At 36.6% G+C, this 13,914-nt stretch overlaps 1 protein-coding gene across 3 annotated transcripts; it reads left to right on the top strand.

Annotated features, from left to right (window-relative positions):
• Positions 1 to 3,945: 3,945 nt before the first annotated feature.
• On the top strand, positions 3,946 to 13,339 carry LOC123768381 (UDP-N-acetylglucosamine transporter TMEM241). 3 transcript variants are annotated; one of them, XM_045758848.2, is made up of 7 exons: positions 3,946 to 4,082; positions 6,163 to 6,280; positions 7,109 to 7,321; positions 9,352 to 9,516; positions 9,673 to 9,800; positions 10,184 to 10,328; positions 11,431 to 13,339. In XM_045758848.2, the coding sequence occupies exons 2-7, from the start codon at positions 6,206 to 6,208 to the stop codon at positions 11,641 to 11,643; spliced, it is 939 nt and encodes a 312-aa protein (XP_045614804.1). In that variant the 5' UTR covers positions 3,946 to 4,082; positions 6,163 to 6,205; the 3' UTR covers positions 11,644 to 13,339. The 3 variants fall into 3 exon arrangements, with proteins under 3 accessions (XP_045614804.1, XP_045614802.1, XP_045614803.1); XM_045758846.2 differs by having other exon boundaries at positions 9,352 to 9,531; XM_045758847.2 differs by lacking the exon at positions 3,946 to 4,082 and adding an exon at positions 4,166 to 4,287 and having other exon boundaries at positions 9,352 to 9,531.
• The last annotated feature ends 575 nt before the right edge of the window (positions 13,340 to 13,914 follow it).

Raw genomic sequence — 13,914 nt, 5'->3', positions numbered from 1 at the left:
CGTCAGGGCTTTCTCTGGAGTGAGCATTTACGTCATAGAAATGTTCATTCGTAGCGGAGCTGGTAAAAAGCCTTTCACTGTCGGAAGTCTTGTCTCTGCTAGTGAATGTAGGTGAGCACGTTCAATGAATGTTGACGTTCCTGAATGATCAGTAATAAATGTTGGAATCCTAGCTGCGCCTGGAGTAACTAGTGTGGAGGACGGCTGAGTGACTGGTAAAATTAAAGTAGGATTTCTGATTAACAGTACATAAACGCCTTAGTAAGTCGCATAGAATGTTGGAGAAGTTTGACATATAGTTGACAAATGCGAGAGAATGTTCGAGGCTCTAAATTGACATTCTTGAAGCTAGTATTGACTGTTTGAGAGTGATGTAGAATGCTTGAGCCTTCTATTGAATGCTTAAGGCTGGTATTGAATGTATAAGAATTGCTTTGAGCATTCGAGGCTGGTATTGAATGTTTGAGACGCTCAGAAAATAAATGATTACGACTACTAAAAACTCTAGGGGAATCTTGAGAAATATTTCACTCTTGACTCCGTGAAAATTGCATGAGGGTCTCTGTAAATTTTTTTTTTTTTTTTTTTTTTTTTTTTTTTTGAGATATATACAAGAGTTGTTACATTCTTGTACAGCCACTAGTACGCGTAGCGTTTCGGGCAAGTCCTTAATCCTATGGTCCCTGGAATACGATCCCCTGCCGCGAAGAATCGTTTTTTCATCCAAGTACACATTTTACTGTTGCGTTAAACAGAGGCTACAGTTAAGGAATTGCGCCCAGTAAATCCTCCCCGGCCAGGATACGAACCCATGACATAGCGCTCGCGGAACGCCAGGCGAGTGTCTTACCACTACACCACGGAGACTGCCTGAAATGTTAATGTTTCTTACGGCACTTAACTTAGGCCAGACTATTCCCCACCTTCCCCACGGCAAAATTGGATGTGGCTAGCCCTGAGCGTCTGGCCTCTAACCTTGAACAGACAAATATTCTTTCTTATAATATAGATTCTGTATAGTCTATAAATATAAATATATCTATAATATTTAATACCTTGTGTTATGCAACTGCTAGAAGTTATCAAAGGACTCCAAATAACCCTGATGAATCATTGGGATGAGGAATGGGTTGGTTGATGGTTGAGGAGGAGGGGTTGTGGTCTTTGGGTGAGGGTGGGGGTTGTGGTGCTAGGGTGGGGGGTTGTGGTGCTAGGGTAGGGGGTTGTGGTGCTAGGGTGGGGGTTGTGGTGCTAGGGTGGGGGTTATGGTGCTAGGGTGGGGGTTATGGTGCTAGGGTGGGGGGTTGTGGTGCTAAGGTGGGGGGTTGTGGTGCTAGGGTGGGGGTTATATTGCTAGGGTGAGGGTAGGGGTTGTAGAGGGGAGGGTTATGGTGCTAGGGTGAGGGTGGGAAGGATTTTGGAAGAGTGGCTTAGGTTATATGGTAGTCACGTAGTGTATTAGGCTAGGTGAATAGAATGTGGATGGGGAGAGTGGGTATATAGTGGAGAGAGTGGGTCAGGGAGGGGGAAAAGTGCGGGTGTAGTAATGGATCGTGTAAAAGGAAGGTGGGTAGTGGTGGTGAGCCAGGAGGAAGGAAATGGATATATATATATATATATATATATATATATATATATATATATATATATATATATATATATATATATATATATATATATATATTATATTAATTTTGCAAATTTTTTACAATTTGTGAAAGAAAACGGGAAGCGGCAATCCACTGACTAGGCTAAGTGGGTGAGTGGGCGGAGTTGGTCAGAGGTTCAGCCCGGCGCCGCACCTCCTCCTTCACTTGGTACCTTATTCCCCCCCCCCCCCTCCCACCCTCCCTTCATTCCGTTACCATTTGCTCAATAGTTTCCTTCCCCTTCCTTAGGTTTCATCGCCTTCCTTTACGGTTCAGTTCCTGTTGTGTTCAGAGCTGACGCTGCTGCACCTGCGTGTGTTTGCTGCTATATAACATGGCGCAGTCACCCAGGTGACTTATACAATGGACGACAAGCAGGTTGTCCGCCAAGCTTAGTCTACTATAAACATCTGTATGGGGCAAGCAGCAATTTTCTTACGGGCTATTCATGCCCGTGCCGCCTCTTGGGTGGCTAAATCTTTATCAATCAAGCAGCAACATCAGTAGAGTAACGGATGTTGTCACAGCTGGATTACGACTTATAACTATAAGTATCTCTGGCAGTTCTACTTGCACTGATGAAGTCAAATGTAAATTGGATAATTGTGGGTGGTAGGTGCATAATTACAGAAACGGAACAGAGGTGGTGGCTGAGTTTTAGCCTTTTATTTTTAAGGCGATGATCGGTGGACCACCGGTCCATCTGACCTACAAAAAAATCCGATGGACCAAAAAAAGCCCATCCCGGCCTACACGGTCCACCGTGTAGGCTGCGATGTCCAGGTGGTAGGTAGGTATGGGCCGGGGCCGAGGTGTTTGGCAACAAACATTACACACACACTCAAGAGATTCCAGGTCTTCACAAAAGAGCTAGGAGACGCCCCTATACTAGGATAGGAGGCAACAAACCAAATTCCTTTGAGGAATTTGAGCTCACCAGTGATGAGGTCAAAAGGAATCTGTTGGAGCTGGATGAGACAAAGGCTGTTGGGCCTGACAGAATGGTATCACCATGGATACTAAAAGAGAGTGCAGAAGCACTAAGTGTACCACTCTCTATGGTATATAACAGGTCACTGGAAACGGGACTTACCGGAAAGCTGGAAGACCGCTAATGTAGTTCCAATATACAAAAAGGGCGACAGGCAAGAGGCACTGAACTACAGGCCAGTTTTCCTAATTTGCATACCATGCAAGATGATGAAGATCGTGAGGAAAAGTACCGTAGAACATCTGGAGGGAAAGAGTTTTGCAATACCCCACCAGCATGGGTTCAGGGATGGTAACTCGTGCTTCGCAGGCTTACTGTGAAACACAACAAAACCAGGCGAATTGACAGTGTGGACAAAGACAAACTCTTTAGCACGGGTGGAACACGAACAAGGCAACCCGTTCTCGCAAATTCGTAAAGTCAATATTGACTTATTAACTACGTGCATAGGTGATATACTAAACATAATAGATACCCTTAAAAAGATTCATAGAAAACACCGACCTTACCTAACCTTGTTAGTATCTTAAGATAAGCATCTTATTGCTTCGTATTACAATTATTACTTAACCTATACCTATTATAGGTTAGGTAATAATTGTAATTACGAAGCAATAAGATGCTTATCTTAAGATACTAACAAGGTTAGGTAAGGTCAGTGTTTTCTATGAATCTTTTTAAGGGTATCTATTATGTTAAGTATGTCACCTATGCACATATTTAATAAGTCAATATTGACTTATTAAATTTGCGAGAACGGGTTGAACAAGGGGACACAGGTGGAAACTTAGTACCCAGATGAGCCACAGAGACGTTAGAAAGAATTTTCTGTGTCAGAGTAGTTTTTTTATTTATTTTTTTTATATATACGTGAAGGTACATTGGGTTTATGAGAGTACAAAGCACTGATGTTTTTACATTCTTGTAAAGTCACAATAACACGCATAGCGTTTCGGGCAGGTCCTTTATCTAACATAATTTTAATTTGTAGCAAAATTTTAAAAATGTTAACAGGTACTGTACATTGTAAGAAAATTAATAGGTACCTTATAGTAAAATTTGATGATTATAAAAAAAAAATAGGTAAATTGTAGCATAATTTGAGGATTATTTCTAGGTACATTGTAGTATAATTTGCGTTCAACATAACAACCATGATATAAAATGATAACAATGACTACAATAGTCAAGTCGAATGGCTTAGGCACATAATTAACAAATGAAATAAATGCATTAGTCAGTGATGTAGGGTAGAGGCAGACACCATGCACAACTTCAAATATAGATTTGATAGCGCCCAATAGGCTCAAAGGAACCTGTACACCAGTTGATTGACAGTTGAGAGGCGGGGCCAAAGAGCCAGAGCCCAACCTCCTCTAGCACACCTAGGCGAGTACAGAGACACAGCTGGGAGCCGACGTGGACGCCGCCGCCTCCAGCAGGTCTGGCCCCTCTATCCTCCCTCTCCCTGGCTTTCCTAAACAAAACTTTTCGTTTTTGAATGTATTTAACATTTTATTTGAAGGTAGGAGTGCCGTGGGCAGCGTCACTCAGCCTGGGAGGGAATAGTCTGCCGTGGCAGCATGTATAACACTCACCTTGTAGGAAGAAAACCCCGCTGGGTTGAGCTCTCGTCTGTGTCCCATGGTAGACTTTGCTTCTACTTCCTTCTATAATCCCTATGGTAGACTTGCTTCTGCCCTCTACTGTGCCCCATGGTAGACTTATTTCTATCCTCTACTGTGTACTATGGTAGACTTGCCTCTACTCTCTACTGTGCCCCATGGTAGACTTATTTCTATCCTCTACTGTGTACTATGGTAGACTTGCCTCTACTCTCTACTGTGTACTATGGTAGACTTGCCTCTACTCTCTACTGTGTACTATGGTAGACTTGCCTCTACTCTCTGCTGTGTCCTATGGTAGACTTGCCTCCACTCTGCTGTGTCCTATGGTAGACTTGCCTCCACTCTGCTGTGTCCCATGGTAGACTTGCCTCTACCCTCTACTGTGTCCCATGGTAGACTAGCCTCTACCCTCTTCTGTGCTCCATGGTAGACCTGCCTCTACTCTCTACTGTGTCCCATAGTAGACTTGCATTTACCTTATACTGTAACCCATGGTAAACTTGCTTCTACTGTACTCCTTAGAAGACTTGTATCTACAGCCTTCTGTGCCCCAAGGTAGACTTGCCACAACTCGCTAAGTTAGACCAGTTACGGTAATTTGACCCCAGGCTATAGGGGGCATGGTGGTCGTGGCTGCTAGTGTCGTACTTGCCCGACATGGCATTGCCCGAAACGCTGTGCGTATTGGTGGCTTTAGGCATAGTATATACTTTGCTCTATCTAGAAATCTAACATTATGTTTGTAACTCATTTTGAATGTATGTACTTTTACCTGAATAAACATTATCTTATCTAGTACAGTACATTGTTTATTTATTTATTTACAAGACAGGACAATGGGTTTGTGAGAGTATATAAGACTGTATTGGTATTTTTACGTTCTTGCAAAGCCACTAACACGCAAAGCATTTCGGGCAGGTTCCTAATCTAACAGATCAGGTAAGATGAATAGATACATGGTAGCAAAAATTAATATCAACATATAACTACAATATCAATTGACAGAGGTGATTACATTGGTGAAGATGTATGTCTCAAGTACTGTATTAAGATTTGTGAGGGAGTGAGTAGCACAAGATTCATTGTGAGTTTGACCTAGTACTTGTTAATCTAGTACAGTACTTGTATTACAGTTAGCTTCAGTCTCAATTTGCAGTCGGGGATCCTTGGTTTGCAGTTCAGGTGGGACAGAAATGATTGGGAACATTTCCTTTTTCTTAATGCCTGTTTATTTAGCAGTAAATAGGTACAGTATCTATTATTATTATTTCGGTTTAAAATTTAGCTGGAAAAATCCTCAGGAATAAGGGGAGGGGACCTTTGACAAGTCACTGACTTCTTGTTCCTATTGAGGCTAATCAAAATTGTGGCCCTTGGGTAAATTCACGTAAATTGTGAAAAATAACATTGCCTAATGAACTGTTACCTTTTTAATTTGCTTAAACTTAAAATTAAATACTGTACTGTACCGTACCTGTATATCATATAGTGTACTGTATCAAATACTGTACTGTACTTACAAGGACAGTGTAGTAATTGTGAAATCAGTGCCAGACTCTTGATAGGCTGGGAGTCAGTTGCTTTTGAAGGTTTCTCTTAATTAAATTAGTAGTAGTTACATGTATCTTTTTTTTTTAATTGTGATATTTTCCTTGGTGATTTCAGCAGATATGTTATTGTAATCATTGGTGGGTTACTGTCAACTTATCGCACTTCAAACTCTGCAAACACTAATTTATTATACTGTAATGCTTTGTCACATGTTTATTATATGTATATATACAAGATACAGTACAGTACAATTCAGCACCTACAGTATAACGCAACCTAATATTTTTAACCGTTCTTAATCATGAGTAATGTATAACTAATTATCAAATGGTGTTGGTTGCAGATTGGCTGGCTGTGGGTTGTCAAGGTTGCTCGAGCGCAGGACAATGACACCTACCAAGCAGCCAATTGACTTTCTTATATACCTGATTCTTTTTGGTTCAACCATCTTTGTCAACAAGGTATTTATAACCGATTATGATTTTCCAGACATTTTAAGAGCAGGTATGTACAACTTTTCATAGTTTAGAGACAGAAATGTATACTACTGTAATTTTTCATTCAGTTTAGAAAACAGGATTACTGAATGTAATTGTTCATTGTTTACAAGTAGTAAACAAGTAGAAGGGTATAACAGTTCATTATTTACAAGTAGGAATGTATAACAGTTCATACAGTTTACAAGTAGGAATGTGTAGCAGTTCATGCAGTTTGCAAACAAGAATATACAGTATAATTATTCCAACCCAACCTTATATTAAGTGCTTATATTAAGTATATCTGTTTACTGGGCGTACAAACATTCAAATTAAATGCTATTAACTTGGACTAAAAGAATTAGAAATGCATTTTTTTATGGCTAATGAGCATTAGCATCAATAAACTACAAGGATTGGTGTAGTTCATCCACTTGTGTATAGTAAAAAGGGCATTTTGAATTTGCTACCAGTGCCAGTATACTGTTTTGCTTGACTGCACAATTGTCCCAAGAGCACGGCAGACCTTACCTTGTGGAGCAGCCAAATGATTCTGCTCAGAAAGGAACTTTTCATATAAATTCAAAGCATTATTTTTAGTCACTTATTTAAACTGTTTCTCTACTCTGACACATTTATTTAAAGCTACAATGGGCAGCACAGATACAATACATCAAGCTAGAAAAAACTCTGCTTAATCCGTAAACTGTGGTGTCAAGTTGAATGAAAAAAACTCTTAATTTTTTAAAGTGGAAGGGTCATTTATTATATACAGTGTAATAATTTTCATTGAAACTACAACATTCTTTACAGTATGTGCTCTCGGTGCTGAACTTCACGTACCCCACAATCTATCAAGGTTGGCAGACCCTGGTTGGAGGTATCCTCCTGCGAGTTCTGCTCTCCAATAAATGTCTGTCTGTGTCTGCCACGGACTTGGATAAACCTGGGTTTATCTCACTTTTACCTTCATTTCTCTTCTTTGCTGCTGGCATTGTTGCAAGCTCCAAAGCTCTTGGCAATTTGGTAAGTTCTTGATTTTATTATGGCTAATTTTGTTTTAGTGTGCATTGACAATGATTCTGCTGGATTTTTTGTTAAATAAATTAAATTAAATGTTGATACAGTACAGCATGTTGAAATATTTCAGAACATAGTTATGTACAATTGTTTGGCCATGTCTCTCAGCATCTGTACATTTTATTATGGAGTCTTGTATCAGTGACAACCTCCAGACTGATAGATCCTAGTAATTTAAGTATGCATGAATATTTGCTGAAAGTTTCCCCCCAATAGATAAATGTTTCGTAATGCAAAATTGTACTTTTTACATGTAAATTTAAGAGCAAGTTATTTGTATATTTATTTATTATTTTGCACATAGGCTTTCCTATGGTACCAAGTAATTCTTCTGTTGTTATTCATCAACAAAATTTAAAAAAAAACATTATTTGAGTAATATTTAGTGTTTTGTACCAAAAATTTTTCCAAGTTCTATTGGTGAATCATACTTAGCAAAAATTTAATTTTCCCCTGTGATGGACATCATTTAACTAGGAAATGCAGATTTGTTTTTTCAGACAGCCAAATTTGCAGGAAAAATTCAATGGGCATATTTTCTGTTACACATTTAGAAGAATCCATTGTATGAAGATGCCGGAGATGGATTTTGGAGATGCCATAATACTTATAAATTGTTAAATAAATTTGGAATATTTGTCAATATATCTATGATCTCTGCGTCAGTCGTGTTGAGTGCTGCACCGGTGTCTTTGCCAACCTTTAAACATTTTTGTCTATGGTTTTCTCAGGATAGTCTTGGGCCAATAACATTCAATTTTTTTAATATTGTACATTCAATATAGGGAAGAAATTCCTCAAATATTTTGTGTGCATTCATGCAAAACCCTCAAATCTTAGGTTATTGTCTGAATTCCCTCAAGGCTTGGATTATTGCCTGAATTTTCTCATACTTTCATTTTGCAATTGTTGTCCTCGTATCTTTTCCAAGTGCTAATGGTCACACTGGCTTAGCACTCTCTTCTCATATTCACCATACCATCGTCTGAATTAAACAGATCATTTGATACTAAGGGACCATCTAATTCCAGACCATCTTAGATGCATATATACACGTATGTAGAATAATCACAAAAAACATGTGGTTCAGTTATGCGTAAGTATCCACTAGGAAAATGAAAAGAAAGTTCCAAAAGTTTTTACATTTCAATACATTATTAAGAAAATACAGCCTTGATGTGTTGAAATTGTATTTGCTTGATAATGTGTTAAAACAAATAAAAATTAAAAATATGGAAATGTGCTTGCATGATTGGTCTATACAGCAGTAAAAAGAAAAAACCTAATTTTAAAACTTTTCTTTTAGGTAATTTGCAAATGAAAAAAAATAATATGCATGCTCAGGAGCTAATGTGGTCTGCCCATATCGCAAAAATGTTTACAATCATTTTACGTCTCCTAAGTTATTTGATGGGTTATAACTACAAATTTTGTGTCAAAATGTTTGGAAATGCATACATACATATAATCTGCAGTATAGATACATACAGTATATGAAAGTTTGCCACACGTGAGTACTCATGGGCAATAGGGAAGTACGTGCTCTGGTCGGTCCACTCATGCTCTAGATACACTCTGTCCACACAATAATGATGATTTTTATAAGTTTTTAGACTCATTGATGCAAATAGAATAGCTCTGGAACTGAAAACCGGAAAATTTTGTAATTGGATGGCATGTTTTAACATCATCGGAATGTGCATTGTTGGAGTACAGATAACGCATTTTAGTGTTGTCTGTATGTGAAAATATTAAATACATTTTTTTTAGATTGTGGCATCATTACATTATTGTATTTATCGTTTTAAAATCAAATTTTTTTGAAATAAAACCTTGTACAGTATAAGTGACCAGATTCTGTGATTTCACCCTCTTCATCTTAGGCTTGTATTTTTGCATTGATAGTATAACAGTATGAAGTTCAAACAGCAATGTCAGCAATTTCTTAATTTAATAATACACTATTAATATTTCAGAGTGTACCTGTGTTCTTATGTTTGCAAAATACATTGGGTGCAATGCTCTATCTGATGGAAATTGCTCCCAGCTTCCGAGGAGGTTCTGGGCCATTTCCTCTTCTTGCCAGCCTCATCACCATCGGGACGGCTGTGGCTGCTGTCCTCGCTGATATTGACATGACGGTAGACGCTCTCAAAGTATAGTAATTTTATTTTGTTTAGAAGCCATAACAATATTGCTTAACATAATTTTTTTTACAAGTATTATTATATTGTTTTATTTGGTTTTATTCTTAAAAGTATGAATAATTTTTAAATATGTCAACCTTTATTATGCAGTTTTCAGATTCCCCGTACTTTTGGATGCTTGTGTACCTAGCATGTGTTGCTGTTCAAACCCTCCACTCAAAGATTGCGGATGCCCGCTACACTGACGTCGACCGACTTTACTTCTCGTATGTTTTTAGGTAAATGCATGCAATATTCATAAAAGTACATTTATGAATTTAATCCATTCCCAGAGACGGGTCATAACTCGAAAATTCGTAAGGCGAAACAAATTTTCCCATAAGAAATATGTAAATTTAATTAATCCATTCCACACACTCAAAAACCTTAACTTCAAAATACATTTCATACATAATACACACACACATTTTATTCTATATTACAGTATGTATAAGTTTTACCTTACCTCTTATTGATGACTCTTGTTGACATATAGAATACAGCATTTGCTCATCTCACTGTCATTGTATGTCCAGTGCTGACCTTTGCTCATCTCACTGTCACTGTAAGGCCAGGTTTGTCCTTAATGTTCCTTGCTGTATGTGTATTATTTTCTTTGCAGTGTTGTGGTCTTGGCTCCAGCATCATTGTACTTGGAGGAGGCCTTCGAAGTGCTCCACTTTCCTCATGCAATGCGCTATGACTTTTATGCTGGCTGCCTCCTGTCAGGAGTGTTGGGACTCTTCCTAAACCTCTCATATATGAAGGTAAGCCCAATGCATTTATTACTTTGATCTTGATCTATCAATAAATAGAGTAGCTAGTGACCATAATAATTGAGAGGATCCTACACAATGTTGTGCCATAAACAAAGTTTTGCTTAGCTCATTTTAATTACCAATATTATAAAATTAAGAAGAAATATATAAAAGTATAATGATATGCTTGGTCTTTTTATGAGAGATTTCTTCAATAATTGGTTTTGCTCATACTGTATTTCCATACAATACAACAAACTGCTACTTCTGTTACAAAATTTATTTCCCAGCAGCAGCCATCAAAATTAATAACCTAATGTGGATTTTTGATGATTATGGTATTCCTTCAAATACTGAACCATTGATGAAATATGATACAAAATTTTTTTAGTACTGTACTGTACTGAAAGGATGTTCACTTTTGAATATAAAATTTCCAACCTGTTTGGTATTAGACACTTGGTAGGAACTTTGGTGTATAATCCATCTGCTGAAAAAACACATCATCATTTTAGGGCAGTTAATTGGGGATACTTCTCTGTTGCCTTAATGCACTAAAAGAACCTTTTGTACTTAGTTCATTTTCTGATATTTAAATAATGAGCATTGATGCTGTATGTAGCCTGTCTGTGACAATATATTTGCTAACTCTTGTTTTAGAAAATGTAACATTCATTTTTTTCTTGCTAACATATCCTCTAAGAGTATTGACTTGGTAGATGTATGCATTGTATTTTCCATAGTTCAGATTCATTTTGTATTGATTTGCTAATCTTAGGGGTTCATTTTTTTTAAATTTGAAGGCTGTTATTAGAGTAACGTGTTTATATTGGCAATATTTGGGTAATAACCAGGGACTTTTAAAAGTTAAAGTTCAGCTGTTATTGGGTAGGTAGACAACCATCATTGCCAGTCATTTTTAGGTGAAAATAACTAATTAATAACTATAACTAATAACTAATTAACAACTATAATAATGTTATATAACTAATTAATGTTACCAACTCGTGTATTTTACTATGTATTGTCAGTGCACTGCTCACATAGTAAGGCTCTTTTAAGTCAATATATTTATTTAATTTTATTTTACACTTGATAACTAATTTTGCAGGTTCGAAGACATAACTACTTTTCAATAGTAGATGCATCGGGAAGATTGCTGACATCTCTCCTCGCGCTTGCAACATTTGCTGATGTAACGACAGTCACTGTTAAAATATTAGTGTGCATTAATCTTGTCTCGGCAGTATTTGTGCCTCTTCCCACTCTCAAAGATGCTGAAGGGATGGATGAGGTAAACGAACCACTTAAAGAAGGAGTGTGAAAAGTGTGTTTGACTGCATCATTTAACGCAGCATCAAGTAATGTGAATATCGTATTACATAGTATTGCATAAAAGTAATAGTTATTTATTTTAAATGCATTTTGTTAATATTTACTCTGGTACTGTATTATAATTTAAACTGTTATTTATATTGTTAGATAAAATTTATGATTTGTTATATGTTTATCTGGAGGATTTATGCTGCAGATTTGCACAGCATAGCAGCTTGAGCTTTAATAATTCATCTCATTTTGTTTATCATTCCTCTTCATCATCAAGAATGGTCTAAACTTTAGGTCTTCCTTCAGAAAGTGTAGCATATATTATATTGTACCTGTAATCATTATAGTTATAGGTAAATAATGGGAACATAGGTACTATAGGTTCAAATAATGTTGAAATAAGTTTCGTTGGGTAGAATGGGAATAATTTTCAGTAACATAAAACATTTTTAACATAAATTTTTAGTGAATAAGACTTGCTGGATATTTTACTGTACTCGTGTTAATTTGATTAAAGTAGATATACAGTACAATACATGTTATGTGAACAGAAATATTGCCCAAGAAGCTCAATTTCTTGCAAAGGCAGCCATTGTTGTAGCAGCCAAGATGTGCTTGCTGGGTAGAAAGGGTTGTTTGCATCTTCAATGAATGTATGACCATGTGTATGTATATATGTATGTACAGTATCTGTAGTTAGTCACAGACTTTTTGTACATGTATAATTTAGTCACTCTGATTTGTTTAGATTTCCAATACTGTATTTCTTAATACAGTATCTCAGAATTCATGTGATTATTATGCGATTCCTTCCTCCTTCACTAAGTCTGCAGGGATTGATTTGTTACATAACGTAGCATACCTTAGGGCGAAGTACTGTACAGGTTATCGATTGTCATTACTTCATTTAATGGTTCTTAACCTCTAAATTACCCTATCAGAGACTATTGTTTCTGTAATCCATTTTTTTCCAGTGTTGTACTTACAGCAGTGATTGAACTTAAGGTTGAAGTGTTTAGCCTGTGACCCTGAAGTTGATCCCTCCATTCATCTATCCCTGTACTTGTAACATTATGTATTTTCCAGTTTCTCTCCTCTTTTTCTTATTTGTATATACTGTACTTTGAGGATTCCTCAACTTTTCCTAATTGTTTTTCTTTGCAAACAAGTGGCAATGGGTTCACTTATGTTATAGGCAAAACCAGCATTTAGCACTCTTGATCAAATGTTTCGGCATCTCTTTCGAATTTCTATTAATATTTGGAGGAGGCTGAAATGTCCGAGACACGCTGCATTAGGCCATCCCTCTCGTGAAGGGAGCTCACACGTAACAAAGTATCAAAGAATATAGACAGATCTGAACTCTCTTCTGTATGCATTTATAACTTCTTTTTTGTTTGTTAATACTAACTACAACTTGGCTCATAGATGGCCTGAATCTCGACTAGTTCTCCTGATAAATATATAATATATAGAGAGTTTCAGTACCTGCCACTGAGAAAGGTTCTTGCATATATATAATTGTATTTTTTATGGGAATCATTCATATCTTTGTTAATATATAACTTTGTTGAATTCTGTATTATATAACAAATGTGTGCTTAGTTTATTCAAAGTAATTTTATAGATGTGTATTATTTACTTGAGATTCTATTTTGTATCAGTGTAGCTATGTTATTAAAATTTTACGAAACTTTAGCATTTTCTTAAAAACGCAATAATATAGAGAGCAATATAGGTGGGTACATGTGGCTAAACATTATATCGAGTAGGCTTTTGCTTAATCTCTTAAGTACAGTATTAAAGAATTTGTTTTATACTTAATATGCATAATAGTTGTTATAATCTATATATTGTAGTAATGTACCTTAAAAAACTTTAACATAAGGCTAATTTGAAAATATAGTAGCATTTTAATATATATATGTGTGTGTGTATGTATATATGTTGAATAAGAAGGGTAACATTACAAAATCCTGGTGTATACATTAACATCAAACCAGTCACTCATTACACATGCTCTTCTTCCTACATAGACACTTGTCATGTACCATTGGTCACTTGACAATCATGTGGTCCCATTCTGATTTTTTTTTTTCCAAGAATTATTTTTGTTTCTTTGTTAGCCAATTATTTAATCAGTTGTATGGAATTTTTCACTGTGATATGGCTTGTTTATTCCTGCCAAATGATAAAAGCACTGTAGCTTCCCAGCCTATTAATGATACATGACACATGGTGGACCTTTTGGGAACATGGAAGCCAAATT

The sequence above is a fragment of the Procambarus clarkii genome, chromosome 35 (assembly GCF_040958095.1).
Source record: "Procambarus clarkii isolate CNS0578487 chromosome 35, FALCON_Pclarkii_2.0, whole genome shotgun sequence".
In the NCBI taxonomy this organism is placed as follows: Eukaryota; Metazoa; Arthropoda; class Malacostraca; order Decapoda; family Cambaridae; genus Procambarus; species Procambarus clarkii.
Note: the sequence above shows the minus strand (reverse complement) of the source record. Positions and strands in the feature narration are given on the sequence as shown.